Source organism: Martes martes (assembly GCF_963455335.1).
Source record: "Martes martes genome assembly, chromosome: 13".
Lineage (NCBI taxonomy): Eukaryota > Metazoa > Chordata > Mammalia > Carnivora > Mustelidae > Martes > Martes martes.
Genome location: NC_137901.1, coordinates 57,055,651 through 57,074,798, shown reverse-complemented (window position 1 = coordinate 57,074,798; position 19,148 = coordinate 57,055,651). Strand labels below are relative to the sequence as shown.

Sequence of the window (19,148 nt, the reverse complement as noted above, 5' to 3'; positions counted from 1 at the left end):
CCTGCATACTCGGCCCCATCCACCACCTCCTCTGGGAAGCATCTACAGAGAAACCCGTCCAACCTCAGCTCCCAGGCTAATGAGGGGCCTTGTAGGAACCACCACAGCATTCTGAACCCTCTGTCATAGACTTGAGTCACCTCGCTTGCTTCCCCACTCCTGTGGACACGCTTAATTTATCTTCATAGCTGCAGCCTCCTGTGCCTAGACACACTGATGGGCATACAGCCCTGGCTCATTCCCTGAAGGAATGCCTTCCCACCTTGTCTGGGACCTTCCTGTCCCCTTGCCCCTTTCTTTTCTTGCCCCTTCAATCTTTGCTCCCAATTGCGTCTTCTCTTCAGACTCCCCAACCATCACCACCACCCACACACTCAGCCCCACACACCCCCGACTGTGATCATACCCCGAGCTTTGCTCAGCTCTAGGTACTGCTCTGTCTCTTTCCTTTGATTTGCTTCTCCAAGAACAAGCTACTCTAGTGGCCTTACCACCCACAGAGCCACTGTTCCACAGCCACTGCATTCATAGTTATCATGCTACCGAAACCTGGTGTGTACCAAAGACAGTGCTGGGGGGATGACCTGTGGAACTGTGGAGAGAACATGGGCTTTGGAACAAAACATTTTAGACATTCCAGCTCTGTGCCCTTGGCCAAATTATTTAACCTCACTGAGCCGTAATTTGCTAACTTTGAAAACAGAAATCTTTGTATGTATCTTAGAGGGTGACCACGGTAACTAAAAGACATAAGGCTTGCCCATCATTTAGTAGAGTGCTTGGCACAGAGTAGGTGCTCAATACATTCTGCTGTTTACCTATCTTGCCCCTGAGGTACCAGACCTCTCTGCAGCTTTTGTCAACACTGCTTACCCTCTCCTCATTGAAACTTTATCATCTCTTACTCAGGATTCTGGGATCTCATAGTGAGGTGACTTATTTCTCTTGTACACCATTTTCAGTCTCCATTCTGAGCTCCTCTTTCCTGTCTGCCCCTAAATAGATAATCTCTGGTGCTCTGTCTTCACTTCTCTTCTTTCTCTCTCTGTTTCCCCCCCCGCCCCACAAATGCTGTGTTTCTGTCATAGTGGTTATCACTTTGCATTGTAACTTTTTTGTCTGCCTGTCCCTTAGATCATGTCATATCTTTTCATCTTGCTATTCCCAGTCTAGACCAAAGCCTAGCATATAGTAGATGCTCAGAAAACGAAGGGAGAATCACACATTTCATAGTCTCTGTGTCTTCAGCTCATGTATCCGTCCAGAGCTTTCTGGAAAAACCCACATTGTTTATTCAGTGTCTCAAACTCAGCATGCCCAGAATGAATCAAATGAATCATGTTGATTTCTTCTTAATCTGGCTTTTTTTTTTTTTTTTGGAGGGGGCGGGTAGAGAGAAGGGTTATTCTTCCTTAGTTAATAATCTTCACATCAATCCAAGTCATAATGGTAGAAACCTTGTTCATATTTCAGTTCTTTTCCCTTATTAGCATCCCAGATAACACCCAAACTGTGTGTCTCCCATAAATTCCCAACACCTCTGCAACAACTCAAGTCCAAGTCATCTCTCCCTGACAGTCTTACTCTGACTCCATGGCTTCTGTCACCTTTCTAACTCTTTCTGCAGTGGCTGCTAGAACTGCCTTGCAACAACACTAATTAGAACATGTGATTTACCAGCTTGATACCTTCCATTACAACAAACACACTACCACTCCCTGCATCTACCTTTGCCATTTCCTCAGGAGCCCACAGCTAGCCTTCCAGCCTCAGTTAGCTGCCCACACCCAGTAGCTCTCACAGCTGTATCAGACCACTCACTATTTCCCATCTGGCCCTTGCTCCCTTTCTCTGGTTTTTTCCTACATTGGTTATGGCTCTGTTTCTCCCAGACAGACGCAGCTCCTCACTGTGTTCTCCTTGATATCTCCTATGCTTCCTCAGGCAGAATTAGCCCTGCACGGGTGCTATCAGCCTTGTGACTCATATTATAGTTCAGTGCTTAAATGGTTCTCTATTACCATTTTCATGTTCCTTGAGGACAAGTGTATCATAAACATCTCTGTATTTCTCAGTGCCAGGGATACAGTAAGTATATCATTACATTTTGGAGACATCATGCTGGAAGGGGAGTAGAAGGCTTACTTTTGAGTTAATTTGTGAATAAAACAAATTGGGCTCTTTTGTTAGTTTTCTAACATTTTAAAGAGGGGAGCTGAGAAAACCTTTGGGCAGAGGAATTCTCAAAGGTTCATTGGGGCATCTAAGAAGTCATCCTTCCTGGAAGAGCTGGCTGGCATGGAAGGGCCCATCGAGGGTCCCTCTCCTACTGCTGAGCGCTCAGTACCAATGAGTGCCTGGCTTCCGGGGTGACATGCTGGTGGCAGGTGCTGTGAAGTGTGGCAGTGCCTCGGTGGGAATCATCATAGTTTAGAGTGCCGACTTCACTCTTTTTCCCCCTAGTTTTGTGTGAACGTTATGGAGGGAGGTATGGCTTGAATCAGCTTCATTTAATAGGGTCACTGAAATGGCTGCTGGTATCAAAATGGTGAGAAATGCTTGTTGAATTAGTATAAATTAATCAAAGGCTAATGCTGTAATTATGCAGGTCACAAAACATCAATCTTAAATATCCAGTTCGTTAAAAAGGATCTATAAAAGGCAATGATGAGAGTTCAAGACAGAGAAACTTTCTTAATGTCTATAAAAAGAATTTGTCTCTTCCCTGTCAGGTACGAGTTTGATTTCTTACAAGAACTCAAGAGATTTTTTACAAATATTATTGTTATTTTGCACTTTTAGGCATTACCTAGGTTATTCCTCCTAACAAGCATTACTTCCACATTTTATAAAGGGGCAATCTTGTGTCTCTCTTGCTTCTTCCATTGATCCTGGATCTGGTGGCTTCTGGAGAGAAGCGGATGTCCTCTGTTGTATGTGACAGGGGCACTTGGAATCTTAATATACCTTCCTTGCATGTGAATTAGAGAGTTAATTCTGACATTTAGTGTTCATCTTAAGCTTCTTTCTCTGTTACTCTTTTAGTAACAAATGTGAAAGGAATCCCAAGTCAACCTCTTTGGGTTGATAATAATCTTTAAAGCATCCATTCTCGTAGTTCCATGCATCCTCTCCATTGACTGAAGTTAACGTCTCTGGTTTGGGCTTCTCTTCTCTCCAAACCACTTTATCACCTGTTATCAGAACTCTTCAGAGCAGCTCAAAAATAATTCTCCTATATGACTATGAGACCTCATTTGGATTTTTAATAAACAGTCACATTCTAATGAGGTCTTCACAAAACTGACTAAATATGTTTAGAAATCATTAGCTTAAATTACCAGCACAAAAATCTCCTTTGGGAGTCCTGCAGATTTGGTTATAAGATTTTTGGCAGATGGATTAGTACAACAACACAACAGAGTTCCTGAATCTCCACACAAACGGTGTAAATGGGAATGCCTGGGAAACAGGCGACTGGATAAAAAGCTCAATGTCCCTCAGGTGGGTTCATTAAAGAGGGAAAACAATCACAACACATTCCGGAGCAATTTAAATGCCAGGTGTGCAGCCGTCGGCAGGTGCCAGGGAAACTGACAAGGGTCCCTTCCTGGAACACATGGGCTGAAAAGGGATGCACGGTGGTGACAAGGAAGTCTTAGATAATGACAGGTCCTGGCAGATGTACCGGGGACCCCGCTGGAGGGAAGTGCAGCGTTTGTGTCTTAGGCACCAGGTGCTGCAACAGGGAGGCTTCCCAGTGGCTCCAGCCCCGGCAATTAGAGCCGCCTAATGCAGAGCGCTTCAGGGCAAAAATCAGGGGAAAGCGGGTTCCCAGCTCTGACTTAATGAATCAGCAGCAAGTGTGGGTAAACAAACAGGCATCCGCCTAGCTCATGCCTAATTCATGAAGGACACACCATGTGCAGTAAACATGTTAAGTAGGTAGTGGCTGCCCTTAAAAACCATGTCATCTTGATTTCTTCGGCGGTTTGTTGTTGCTGTTTTTAAGTATGGAAAATGGGGAGGTAATCTCTAAACAAGTGTGCGGCATTAACAATGGGAAGTGGCGTGGAAAAAGGGTAGCGCGTTTTCCCGGAGGGAATGTGACCTCTTGTCAGAACCCCGAAATCAAGCCAGGCATTTCAAGGACAGATGCCATTAAATTCACTACTAATTGAAGGCAGACCCATCCATGTTGCTGATGGTAACGAGGTGAGAATTCTTCAGAGCTGACCACATCCCCACAAACCTGGCAAGGATTCGGAAGGATCTTTTTCTTTCTTTCTTTCTTTTTTTTTTTTTTAAATAAGCTTACCAGACCTAAACTTACTGAGTTTCTTTAAGCCTATGGGCTTCCATTTGTGGCTAAACCTGAAACCTAGTCACCCTCCCTGCCTACTTTTAGCTGGGATTTCCATGGTTACTTGTCCGAAGGAATAGTTTCCATTACAAGAACCAACACTGACCACCCTGTATGGGGTGGGTCCTGATGGAAGGAACAGACCACCACTGCGTGGCCTTTATTTTGTATTTTCCCAAAGCCAGGCAATTCAAAATGCAAATTCAAATGTGTACAATTCGAGGTGGTGAATAACTTTTAAGGAGCATGGCCACGGTGGAAATAAGGCACTGTACCAGCAGTCTCCAGAAATCTCTCTCCTTATCATATACGGGCAGTCATCAGGTATTTGTGAAATGAATGAAGGATTGAGAATCCATCACACGTGCATTTCAGGGAAAGAAACCCACGTACATTAAAACAGAGATAATTTTAGCTTAGCTCTTTCACGTTACCCTTGCATAGGCTAATTGCTGATGCTAAGTTGGAAGAAATCTCCTTCATTCGTTTCACTGGGCAGCTACTGAGTGCCCAGAAGGCAGAGATCAAAAATTCCGGTGACGTTGAACTTTTTTTTTTTTTTTTGCAGGAGTCATTGCTTTCATAGCAAAAGAATGGGGTGGAGAAGGTAATTATAGACATCACTGTAGGTTTTAGGTTTGTTGGTGGAAAGATAAGGGTGACACTAATACCTGTATTTATGAAGTTCTCAGAACGGGCTGGGAACTTCTCTAACTACCTGATGCATAGAAATTAACTTAATGTTCACAAGAACCCTATGAAGCAGGTGCCATGACATCCCCATAGCCCAGGTATCCGGTGAGCACCTGCCACCCTGTGCCTAAGCCAGCTCCCCTGCTCTGAACTGAAAGACGAGAAACAGTTTTTTGTACTTTCAGGACATAAAATATTGCTTTGTAAGTTTTTATACTCCATGTATTGGTCTGGTATCTACCCCATTGTCTTAGGACTTTATATCTTTAATCATACAGAAAGTTTTCCATTTTAATAAGGTCAAATGTCCCCATTCTTTTCTTAGCATATTAAATATTTGGTATCTTTGAAACACTTTTTTTTTTTAAAAGGTCAGAAATATTTTCCTTCATATTTTCTTCTAAAAGTTTTAAAGCTTAATTTATAGTTTAAAAGCTTAATTTAAAGCTCTATTTCAGTCTTTATTTGGCATTCGTTTTGGATTTTTAATGATTTTTTTCTTTTTTGTCTGCATGAAAAACCAAATGTCCCAACTCAACTGACTGCGAAGCTCAAGCTTTCTCCACATATGGCCTAGTCAACATCCGGGCTCTTTTGACCTGTTGGTCTATTTCTCTCTGCCCAGTTTATGGTACCTATAATTTTCTATTTTCCTATGTCCTTGTCTGGTTTTGATGTCAAGGTTACACTAGTTTCCCAAAATAATGTGGGGGAGTAGTCTTGTTTCTTCTCTTCTCTTCAAAAAAAATTTTTTTTATAAGATCTGGAGGCTTCCTTCCTTGAATATTTAGTAGAATACATCTGTAAATATGTCCGGGACTGGTGCTTTTCCATGGGTCAGTTTTCAACCATAATTCACTTTTTAATTAACGTCTATTCAGAATTTCTGTTTCCGTTTGAGTAAGTTTTGGAAAATCATAAATTTGTTAAGAAACTTACCTAATTTATGTCAATTTTCAAACTTATTGTTAGTTTTTCATATTATCTATTATGATAAAAGAATCTTTATCCTCTTCCAAATATTGAGAGCTTCTGACTTCCTATTTTTTACTTCAGATTGCCAGATGTCTATTTCATGAATCTCTTCACAAAGCCTTTGTGATTCTGTTGATTTTTTATTATTGTTTCTTTGCTTCTTATTTGACAATTATCTACTCTTCTATTTATTATTTCCTCTTTTCTTTAGTTGTATTCTGTTCTTCACATATCTTCTTGAGTTAGATGCTCAGTCTCTCTCTTTTTCTAACAACATTTAAAAACATATACATCCTTTTATGTACTATTTGATTTGCATCCTATAAGTTTACTCTCTGATACTTCCTTTATTCACGGTTCGAACTCTGTTCTGATTTATATCAGGGTATTTTACTTTGACCTATGGGTTGGTGGAAGTGCTTTTTCACCCAAATCCTCAGTGAAGACTGATCTGCCTCCTTTTCACTTCCCAGGTCTGGTGCTCGGCTGGCTTCCCCCTTGTACCTCCCTCCTCCTCTCCCCAGACAGTCCTTTCTCTGAGTGTCTACCTTTTATGGGCTTAGGTTTCCTGTGGCGGCCTCAGTTCAAATTCCTAATCCTGCACAGGCCTATCTCCTTTCTCAGCAAGCTGTAAAACCCAAGATCCAATATTGCGAAGGTGGAGGACCACTCCCCCACTCCCTCCAAGACTGATCCTCCCCACCTGCCCAGCTTCTAGAGGACAGCAGCTGTGTCCGCTCTCTGTCTGGTCCTCATTCTTCTGGTTTCTAGTAGTCTCCTTTTTTGACAGCTAAGCAGAACATTTTAAACATACATATTTACAGTTACATGTGATTTACACATGTATTACATACAAATATATTAAAACACATATTTATATTTTATCTAGAATTTCTAGATGTTCGTAGGAGGAGGGTTTTCGGATTATTTAGTTTGTCATTTTTGCTAAAATTATAAGTATCTCCCATTTCTTAATGTCTCTCTTCTTGAGTTGCACCTCTAGATACTTCTGAAAATCCTTTTCTGGAAACCGCTTTATTGACATATAATTGATAAACAGTTACAACATACAGTGTTTCATGTGTATGCTTGGTGAGTTTGGACACATGCGGACGTCCTGATGGCACCACTATAATCAACGTAATAGACATATCCAACACCCCCCCCCAAGTTTCCTGTGTCCCTTTGTTGTTTCATTTTTTTGTAAGAACACTTAACATGAGATGTACCCTCCTAAAAAATTAAGTGCACAAAACCATATTGTTAACTATTTTCCACCAGCAGATCTCCAGAACTTATTCATCTAGTGTAACTGAAACTTTGTACCCACTAAACATCAACTCCCCATTTCTCCCTCCTCCCAATCCTTGGCAACTACCACAGTATTCTCTGCTTCTACGAATGTGACTATTTTGGAAAATTCATTTAAGTAGAATCATCTGTGACTGGCTTACTTCACTTAGCATGACGTCCTCCAGATTCATCCACGTTGTTGTAAATGGCAGGATTTCCTCATTTTTTAAGGCTGACTGAGAATCGTAAGAAACAACCCCTGGATGGTGTCTGCCCCCATTTCGCTTCTAGGCTAATCTCCAGACTGCCCTTGCTGCTAAGGGTCAATCTCACAAGGTCAACCTTCTCTAAGAATAATGGCTTCTTGAGTGGAGCAGAGCCATGAACCCTACTATAAAATCAAGCCACTGCACCCTGTGTATTTTCTCATTTTTGAATTCCACTTTGGAAATAATCCTACCACTTCCAAGGTCATAACTATGTAAGCATTTCCTGGTTAAACAAAACTAGCTCTCATGACCAGTCCCTCCAGATAAAGTAACACAAGACTTTGGGAGCAGAGGGTGATCTCTGTTTTACAGGTTAAGAAACAGAGGACCAGGAAAGGAAAAAGGAAGCCAGAGGAGATGCGGGAATGCCCAGTAACGACAACACCCAGTGCTGTATACGGTTTCCGGAGTCAATTTTCCCGAGTTAGGGAACGCAGTTGCATGCAATGCAACGCCCATTGAGTTTTGACACCCAACAACAAGTGTTCATGCTCGGAGGTGTTTTTGTGTGCTCAATATAGCCAGATAACAACTGCTTTTAAATCTTGAGTGCCTTTCCTGTCTGTTGCTATCGCAACAAATGAAAGCAATTCAGTCTATGTTTACTGATAATTTATAAGCGAGTGCAGCAAGCGAGAGGAGGTGGTGCAGTAGTTCATGATTTCTGGAGCACACACGATACTTCGAAAGCCCCTATTTGCCTTACTTCGTGTTACCAACCGAGCAAGGAATATGCAGCCGTGTAGGTGGAGAGCCGACTCACCCTTCCCACTTCCACGAGGTTGGTGACCATGATGATGCTTGCGGTGTTTTCATGCCACACCATCCTCCAGAAGTCATAGATGGTCTCCTGCATTGGGCCTGCAGCAAAACAGAACACGGGCTTTTTTTTTTTTTTTTAAATTTCGCAAGTTTGCAATTGGAAAATTTCTGGGGCTTGCAAATAAACTGATGCATACCCACTGGCAGTCCCCTCACTTTTATGGGTGGACGTGGTTCTCCTTTCTAGTGTGGATGCAAATGGGGACTCTTTCTGAAATAGCACCTATAGAAATACTGAATTTTTCATTCATGGTTGAATTTTCTCATGTCATCAAACATATCTGCATTCGAGCTCTTTCTACCCCTCTTAAACTACTGCTGTGAAAGAAAGTTATTTCTCCATCATTTAGCTATTTATCTCCATAATACTCAAGAGTGAAATTTTAAAAAATGGGTAGCATTACTCTTCCTGCTAACAACTGGCAGATATCCCAGGGAAGTGGTAGATAGAAAGAAATGAGCCTCTATAGGAAAAATGGCCTTTTCTTGTTTCTAATATTTTTCTTTTTCTGTGCTGTCAGATTAACCTCCCCCCCTCCTTTTTTCCTATCTAACTTCCAAAAGTGAGAGAGAAGTTAGATTTTTAAGCAGCTGTACTTCCTGTCCCTGAACATGATCAGCAGCTTGGGCTCAGCTCTTGAGCATTCAAAAGCCATTCTTATGGACTGGGAAGAAAAAGGGGAGACAGGCATTACAAAATGCCATGTCTATAGGTACTAGGTACAGGAAGTTGGAATACACAATTTCTTTGAATCCAGATTTGTAAAAACCCTAATCTCTACCTTATGCTCATGCGTATTTGAGGGTGTAAGTGTCACAGTAGAAGTCTTTATAAGACAAGCAGAAATGCAAGGAAATGAGAGGAGTATAACTTCAAAGGTACGAGAGTCCCATGGTACGTGTGGAATCACACGACTGTTCAGGCACATGCCGGGACCAGGACCCAATCGTACCGTAGGATCTTGACACTGCAGATGACTGGATATGAAGCTCCGATATTTGGGTTTGAGATGTGCCTCTGTCTCTTAACTGGCTGTGTGATTTTGGACAAGGCAGTCACTGTGAGCTTCAGTGTCACCATCTTTCTTTATCTACATACTGATCTCAATAACGTTTCTCAGGGTTATTCTGAGGATCCCTGGAGTTAACGCATACTCAGGCGTTTTATAAACAGTGGAGCATTAGAACAAACACAAGGTGTGTTTAAAGGTATTTATGAGTGGTCCCTCCTTGGCTAAGGTTTGGATGCCGAGCCACGGTGGCACACCCAGGGGCCCCCTTCAGTCACCTTCCGTTCCTCTTGACCAATTATCCGCTGGCTCTTGTGTAATTCTTCTTTTCCTACTTCACCATCAAAACCTCCTTCCCTTCTGTCCACAATGGAAGCTTCTATCGTTCCTCCTTGCTGCTCTGACCCCACTCTCACCTTTCCCAAGAAAACTGGCTCCACCTCCTGATCTCTCTGCAGCTCGTCCCTTTGCGGGACCCTGCACGCCCCCTCTCATGAAGCTGGGTCTGCCATTTCAGCCCATGTCCCTTGGCGTGGTCGTGCCATTCTCCTGATGTATGGGCTGAAGATCTCGATGACTTCAATCAAAGGTTACAGAGGGGACAGGTAAACATTGGATCTTCTCCATCACTACCTTTCTAGCTTGTGGATAGGAACATTCACTGTGTACTGAACAGCTTGTCACTTATTCACAAGGAAAAAAAATGACCGAGTCTATCTTTGTGTAAACAGATAGTCTTCCCAGCACAACCCCCAAACAAAGGGGTGGCCCAGACACTTTCTGCTTCCTTTTCTAGATCCACAGACCTGTACCGCCTACTCTGAAAGTTCCAGAAATAGTTCTGATGACAATGGCTATAGGAGATGAATTAGATACTCCAGGATCATGGAAGGCGTGTGCCTGAGGAAGAGAAGATACTTCTCCCTTCGGTGCCTGACAGGAGTCACCCCAGAGACATTCCAGGCTCTGGGCAAGTTCCCACCGGCAGCTCACTTACACTTTCTGAGTTTTAGACTCCCTTGTGTTTACTTCATTTCAGTTTTCCCTAGAGGGAAACACAGCTGTTACAGTTTACTGGACTTTCTGTGGCACCTTATAGACTACCTGGGACATGGCAGGAGCTCAAGGAATAAATGAATTAGTCTGTATGCCTACTTATAGACTGTATTATTTATTATTAAAATATGTCTAGGTATTAAATAATATTAATATATCATATTTGTATAAATCCCCTCCTTGATGGATATTTTGGAGATGATCAGTAGAAGCTGGAAAGTACGTTGGTTTTACTACTTGCCAATTCATTGAAGGGGGGACATCTTTTGCAAGGGTCTCTTCAGAATGAGAGTGACCATCATGCAGGCCTCAGAGCACTATGACGGAACTGCTTCCAACTATTAAGTAAGTTACTCCTCTGTTTCCTGGACTCGAGGCTTTGTATCTCAGCTCAGCTTATTTCCCTAGGGAACCAGAATGCCATCCTGGCCTCCAGTAACTGTTCTCTACCGAGGGCCCTGGTTCTCAACTCTGGTTGCATATTACAATTATTGTGTAGCTTTTTAAAAAGTTCTGAGATCCCCTTGTTCCACCCACATCACTGCAAATGGCAAGCTAGCATTCTTTTTGATGGCTGAGTAATATTCCATTGTATATATACACCACATCTTCTTTAGCCACTCATCTGTCAATGGATATCTGGGCTCTTTCCGTAGTTTGGCTATTGTGGACATTGCTGCTATAAACACTGAGGTGCAGGTGCCCCTTTGAATCACTATTTTTTTTTTAAGATTTTATCCATTTATTTGACAGAGAGATAGAGAGAACACAAGTAGGCAGAGCAACAGGCAGAGAGAGAGGGAGAAGCAGGCTTTCCACTGAGCAGGGAGCCTGATACGGGGGTCGATCCCAGGACCCTGGGATCACGACCCGAGCCGAAAGCAGCCACTTAACTGACTGAGTCACCCAGAGGCCCCTAATCACTATGTTTGTATCCTTTGGGTAAATACCTAGTAGTGCAACTGCTGGGCTGTATCAATATGTTTAACTCTTTTCCAGAGTGGCTGTACTAGCTTGCATATGCTAAGCGAAATAAGTCAGTCAGAGAAAGACAAACACCATCTGATTTCACTTGTATGTGGAATTTAAGAAACAAAACAGAGGATCATAGGAGAAGGGAGGGAAAGATAAAATAAGATTAAACCAGAGAGGGGAACAAACCATAAGAGACTCTTGTTTCTTTAGGAAACAAACTGAGGGTTGCTGGAGGGGCGGTGGGTGGTGAGATGGGGTAACTGGGTGATGGACATTAAGGAGGGCACGTGATGTGATGAGCACTGGGTTTTATACGAGACAGATGAATCACAGGCCTGTACCTCTGAGACTAATAATACACTAATGTTACTTAATTGAATTTAAATAAAATAAAATAAAAAAAAATTCTGAGATCCTAACCCCAAAGACTGCTTTAATTGGGCTGGGGTGAGGTGAGGTCTGGGTGTGTCTGCATATCAGAACCCCACACCCACAGCATCGGGAACATTTGGCTCCACCTTCCATTCTCTCAGGTGGTCTCATATGCAGATGTAACGCAGAACACCCAAGATTTGTTTGTTTTGAATCTACTGACTAGTCTAACTTTATATACCAGCAATTTGAATCCAGGAATCCCATTTCTCTCTGACTTAGAAGGAACTTCACGCATCAAATGGCGAGGAACACGGCTACACCAGCTGGCCAAGGAGCTGAGGCAGTTAAGATGACAGGGCTGTTTTTGTTGTAGTTTTTAATGTTTACCTAACTACATATGGGTTATCTTGAAAACAAAGGGCATTTATAAGCATCAGGGGCTCACTTGGTTGATGATATAAATGGTAGTCTTGATAATTTTCTTGTCTGCTGACGTTAAAAAAAAAAGATTGGAATAGACTAAAAAAACAATTAGGATAGAAAAGTTAGACAAAAAAAGAAAAGACTGGGATAGAAAAATGAATTGGGTCATTGTTCTTTTCAATGCTAAAATTAGGACAGTTATCCAGAAGAACTAAAACAGCTTGGGTTAAGATCTGAAAATGAATTTGAATGCAAAGATTATTCTAAGCTGATCCCAGGAGGGAAAAAAAGAAAAAAAACCACCTGAGTCCCCATCTCCCCTGGTGCGGATTTGCTGTGGTCTTCCTCCTCTCTTCACAGTACCCTGCGTGGGGTACTGTGCCTCCCACATTTGAGAGCAGCCCTCGCTGACTCACCGTGTGACTTTCTCTCTGACCTGGTCACGGTTCACCAAGAAAACTGCCCAGGGGCAGGCACTCGAGAGTCTTGTCTTCTGGGCTAATGATGCAAGATACTTTCAACAATGCTTATTCAAATCTCGTTTGAAAAAGAAAAAGGAAGGCACCCCAATTTAAGGTTTTTAGGGCCAACATTGGTCAATCTTGTTTTTCTTTTCTCTTTGAAATTAGTCAAATTATACTGAATAACATATTTCAAATTATTTCCTGAGACACGGATGCATCATGACTCAGAGATCTAGGTCTAACAAAATCAAAGAAGCGTGCCAGAGGCCAGGGCGGGGTAGACTCTGCGGATCCCAGTGGCCACTCCCTTTGATTTTGGCAGTTCCTGGTGGGATCTGAGAGACCCTGGCCACTCGAAGCCTATGGACACATACCTGGGACGCAAGGCCGTTACCCCTGGCACCCACGCCCTCACAGGGCTGAGATTTGGGGAGTTCAGTGTTCCTCTGCCTCTGATGTCAGTCTCCCAAAAGCTGGTGTGGCAAACGCCGTTACCGTGAGGACAGTAACAGGTCACTGGGGATTGCTCCCAGGCTGGACAAACAACTCCCAAGGCAAGGAATCTATAACAGCAGACAATGGACTCTGAAAAACCTCCCTTGCTCCAGGGACCAACGGCAGCGACCCACAGCCGTAGTGACCCACAGCCATAATGACCCACAGCCGTGGTGACCCACAGCCCTGCTGTCTGATTTCTGCAGTTTGTGGCTGGGTGGGAGCTGGAGGCTGCTTTGCCTGTGCCTTACAGATGTTCCTACAATAGGCAAGAAGGTTATTCTCAGCAGTCATCCCCGTGTGGGACTAAAGCATTTAAAACGTAAGGTCTTGAAATTTCAGTATCAGACCAATAATACATTCCATTTCCCTCACATAGTGGCTTACACGGACCTCTGCTGAGAAGAAAATGTATGCAGGGGCCCTTCTGACCACCACCAAGCCTGGAAGGAACAGCAACAACAAGAAAGGTCAGGGAGGACTAGAGCGCAAAGGGAAAAAAAAAAAAAAAAAAGGCAATGAAAAGCATAAGTGAAAGCCATTCAAGGATGGGCTCTATTGTGTTCAGGTGAGTTCTCTAGTTCATGGGAAGTGAGAGATATTTAAAATCATCATTTCATATCTTGATAGAAGACTTGTATCTCTTCTTTTCACATTCTCATTTCTATACGGTGTGTTTTCTGTGTTAACTAGAGCCGCTGAGAGGTCAAGGTCCTTAAGCTCCCACGGGCATATTAGAGTTTTTTGAAGGGAAGAAAGGTAGTACACATTCAAATCGCTATCCATCGTAAATAGAAAAATATCTAACTTCTTTGGGGGACTGTCTATATTGCCCAGGTCCCATATGAAGTACATTATATATCTTATCTTATTCAGCTAAAAAATTGCAATCCTATATAATGAGCACTCTGGTTCTCCGGCATTTTACTGAGAGGAGGGGAGGCTGAGGATGTCTGGCACATCGTCGGAAGGCACAGGGCTAGTGGATTGTAGAGCTGACCTTTGAGGTCTACCCCACCGTGTGATGCTGCCTCCATGCCAATGTCAAAAGCAACTCGGAAGGGTTCTAGTTGACAGGAGTGTGTGTGTGTGTGTGTGTGTGTGTGTGTGTATGTGTGTGTGTGTGCGCCCAGTCATCTTAACCTGGCAAGAAAAGAAGATAACAGAAGAAAACCCATGTCAACTACCTGAGACTACCTCCTTAAACGTGTTTTTTTCTTTCCTTTTTTTTTTTTTTTTTTTTTTAAATCAGGTTGACTCCTGCCTTGAAACCTCCCATGGGGCCAAATCCAACTGTTTGACAAGCATGGCCAGCCCCAGCCCTCTTTCTCCACCACCCAACCTCTCCTGCGCCCTGAGCTGCCCCGACTCAGGAGCACTTCCAGAGTAGAAGCCCTCCTCCAGCTGCTATCAGCCTCCTCCTAGGCAGGTGTCCATTCCAGCCTGCAAGTCCCGCTGTCTCAGCTTGGCCGACTGAAGGTCACTCGTCAGGCAGGTGTTCCAAGACCCGAGCCACGGCTCCCTGTTTCTTTATTTACCGTCAGCAGTGATGATGGTGTGTTTTTAATGAACGTCTTCCTTGGTGGTCCATGAGTGTGGACCTGCCCATTCAGGTCACAGTTTCTCTGTGCCCAGTGGTTCTACACCTAGCTTGCTTCCCTCATTCATACCCCCTTGCTGGGCCCTGGTGGGGATCTGAGTGTGAATTCCACATCTAAGGTGAGCATTCGGCTTGCTCTGTGTCAGGTGTTCCTCAAGGTGTAAGGTGAGTGACAGAAACATGTCCCCACTTTCAAGAGGTTTGCACTTATATAAGGTAGAGAGAATTCAGGAATATATCACACTCTCACTTAAAGGGAAGTACGGTAAGTGTCCTAAGATACTTGAACTTCAAACTGAGCTATGCATGCCTCTGGAGACACATGGAGATTCTCCATGGGGCACAGGATTAATTTTTAAAAGGATTCATTTCTAGATATTTAATCCTACGTGGATGTTACCAAACTGATCTCCCTGAGAAGCAGTCGCCATGCACAGCAGTCTTTCTCACACTTAACCAAATCTTCACCCATCTCAAATACTACAATGGGGCCCTGCTCAGGTATACAACCTACAACTCTGAAACAAAGCAATCGACTGAAAACACACGGCTTTGTGCCTTCCTTCTCTGAAACAAAGTTATGTTATGAAAAATCTGATGTTAGAAATGGGGTACATATATTTTAAATAATGGGAAAATTTTATTTCTTAAATAATGCCATTCAAACCTGTACTTGATTATATTAGAGACTGGGATATTTTGGTTCATGTTAGGATGCTCTGAATCAGAACACTTGAAGCAGTGGAGGCTAGCAAGTCTTACTCTTTTTTTGAGGGGGGGCGGAGTGAGAGAGGGAGAGAGAGAATCTTAAGCAGGCTCCATGCTGAGCACTGAGCCCGACATGGGGCTCGATCTCACAACCCTGAGACCATGACCTGAGCTGAAATCGAGAGTCGGAGGCTTTACCAACTGACCCACCAAGGTATCCCTGCCTACTCTTTCAAATGGAAGTGGAACATTTTGCTGGACCACCAAAATTTTTTGGATGAAACCCATGGCTCAATGTTTTACGTGTTTCTTTTCAGGTTAGATATGCTTTAATCCGTAAAGCAGTGAAAATATATTTATCACATACCATAAAATATTTATTCTAATTATATCAATCCTCATTTCATCTTAGAAAATATTTAATATTATCTATCTCCTTTTCATAAGTGGGCCCAGTGGGCTGGAAAGCTGAGTCTAGCTACCCAAAGGCTGAGTGCAGAGGGAGTCACAGAGCTCTCCTGTGGGTTTCGGATGGATGTGTGTCTGTAGTGGAGGGACCTATTTTATTTATGGACCCAAAACTCCAAGAAACAGGAATTTGCTGAATATGAAGACTAAAAAAGGGTAAATAAAGCGATGAGGCTCTATATCGATTAACAGAGGGGAAATTTTTGAATATTTTACTCTAGACATATTAAAAAATGTTAAAATATTCCAAGGATGGCTCCCTGGGCATGCAGGTGGCTGGCAAAGACCAGCAGTGGAAATGTCCAGGCAGCGTGGCAATGGCTGGGATCCCAAGATAGTGGCAGCGTGGCTCCAGGTGGAGCAGCACATGGAAGACGGGGGTGCGAAGGTCATAGCAGTGGTGGGCAGGGTGACAGCCCTCCGGTTGGCCTCGCCCGGCTGGTATACTCAAGGTCACCCGGTGCAGAGACGAGGCTCACATTTGAATCAGACGGGGGAGACTGAGGCTGCCCTTGGAGGGAGTTTTGGATGAAACTGAGCCGGACTCTTGCTGTCCCTAGTGCAAAGGAGCCCAGCGAGGCCCTGGGCTGGAAGGGGAACCTGGGAAGGGGGATGACAAGGAGGGTGAACAATTCAATGAGGCACAGGGATGAGCACCTTGGGCTAGGTGTGATTTCTGTCGACTGTCTCATCTGTTCTCCACCTCCAGGGTGTAAATTTCCATTTTAAGATGAGAAACAGGTTTGGGAGAATAAATGCCCTTAAAGCTGGGATGACAACCCAGGGCAATCCAGCAGCGCTTTCTAGATTTCAGAATGACCTCCGCAGACTGGGTGGGGGTGAGGCTTGTTAGTGAACGTCAATCCTCCAACTGAGACGGGACTGGCCCCAGATGTGGGAAGAGGGGCTGTACTCGGTGTGCGGTACACACTGAACGGTGGAAGTACAGACGGAAGGGGCGGGGACCCTACGGGCAAAGTAGCTGCAGGAGTCCTTGCGCTGGGCACTGGCCTGGCTTGGGCTTGGTCAAATCCTTCAGCATCCAGTTCACTCCATTAGCACTGAAGACCATTGATGGTGGAATTCAGATACGGAAAAAGATGAGCCTAGGATTTATGCATTTATTTTAAAGCCCTTGCTCATAAATAAAAGGGTCCTAAATTTTTGATCCATTCTTGTTATTGTTACTGCTAGCAATAATTTAGAACAAGTATCATGAAGTTAGTCATTCAACATTCAAAGCGTTAGATGTCCCTTCAGTGGTTTCTGAGTAAGTTTTTATTACAAAACTTTATGTGATTTCTCAATATGATAGTTCCGTAACACGTCTATAATTTTACATTTAGTAGCTTTTCATTTGTGCGGCAGTGAAATGTAAAAGGTAAAATATGCCACCACGTTTCACGGACTGAATCTGCCTCGTGTGTCACAAAAGCGATAATGGTGACACAGAAAACACTCGGCTTCTGCATTAATAAACCTTAACAACACTTATTTGATAGGTGCATTTGCTCTTCCCTGAGGCTACTTATGTTAAAGCATGGAATTTTTATGAATAATTTTTGGTATCAGCTGCAGAAAGTGGAAACCGAAGTAGAGATGGCTGGGTGCACGAGATGTGATTTGCTCATTTTCCTGAATTGCTAAGAATATCCTTCCACCCGCCCCCCAGAAATTACCATTTAAAAGAAACAATATAAATCAGCTAAGGAATTAGGAGCAAACGCTGAGGATTGTTCTATGATGGGGAAAACACAAGAATATTTAACTTAAATTCAGAAATATAACTAGTAGCATGTTAAAATAGGGTTTCTAAGGATAGATCTTACGTGAAGCACCCTCCACGTCCAGAATTACAGGGTTCGGAATGTTCACCAGTCTACTGGAATTTTCATTTAGTGACAATAAAAGAGAAAATAGGCGTTGGAGCTATAATAAAATAGACCTTTTAAGAAGTAGTGTCAAAAGTGATGACTTAAATAAGGACATTAAATAGTGTTTTCAGCTAATCATTTCAGTGGTTCGCACACAAAGATAAACCCTTTCTTACTCTGGAGTAGGCTTTCCCACTGTGAGTCTTTTTCCCTTTGCCTGGCCCACTCAGGGGAGCAGCTACTTGTCAATTACCCCGTCTGTTCTAAATTGGCTCACAGGTGTGTGTTCTTCTTATAACTGAAAACCAGGCATACACTTCCTGCCATTCCCATTGGTAACAGTTCCCATCAAACACATAATCCACATGTTGATGTTTACACTTGACTCATACCCTTCCCTAAAATTGTCCTTTCAGACCGAAATGAGAAAGTGTGCCAACGTTGACTGTGCAAATATTCGTGGCTCTCCCTAGATGATCAGTTTCATGGAATGTTGGTTTCCAGGTACATTACTAGAACATATGCAATCCTGATTGGACACCAAAAGGTCATGTCAGATTTAATTAAGAGAAAATTGGTACAAACCAAACACTAATAGACAGGCTGCATGCAGATTCTCAAATAGCCCAGGAAGCCTCTGTTTGTGGCATGAGTCATAACCCTTCAGACATTGTCTCTGTTTCGGTTAATAACGTGCCTTTTGTCTTATTCACTTATTCGATTAAAATAGTTATAAAATATTTAAAAACAAAAATGATAAAGACTAATATAGTAGATACTCTTGGCTATGTCTTAATAAAGATACATTTAATCAATACCCATTTTCTACCTAAGAAATATAAGGCACTGGGTATTTTAAAATTCTAGTTTCTCCCTTCCCATTTTCACATTCATATTGTTTAGTACTTTAGTTCTAATGTAAGCTCATTCTACCTTGATTGGTCATTATTGTAATTCCTTTCTTTTCTGTTGTAAATTTTTATATACCCTCATCGTTTTTATTGTGGTTTTCCCTAGTTTATCTAGGATAAACTTCCTGCCTCTCCACACCATTCTTAACTACGTCTCAAGTCACAGCAAAAATAGATGAAGAAGCACATTTTTTAAAAAAGTAAACTGGGAAAAAAATAAAAAATAAAAAAGTAAACTGGAAACAAAATGAGTCAAGAATTCTGAGTATCTTCTTCCTTTCCCCTACCAAGAATTTTAAGACCTTTAAACAGGAAATAAATGAAAATAGTGGCTTTGAGAACAAAGTTTGTCATAATATTTTTAGAAGTTTTCT

At 42.7% G+C, this 19,148-nt stretch overlaps 1 protein-coding gene across 1 annotated transcript in view; it reads right to left on the bottom strand.

The window, feature by feature from the left end:
* PTPRM (protein tyrosine phosphatase receptor type M) overlaps positions 1–19,148 on the bottom strand; it is a 777,217-nt gene that overhangs the window by 44,662 nt on the left and 713,407 nt on the right. Inside the window, 1 exon segment of the mRNA XM_080821527.1 lies at positions 8,357–8,454. Coding sequence (XP_080677653.1) covers positions 8,357–8,454 — 98 coding nt within the window.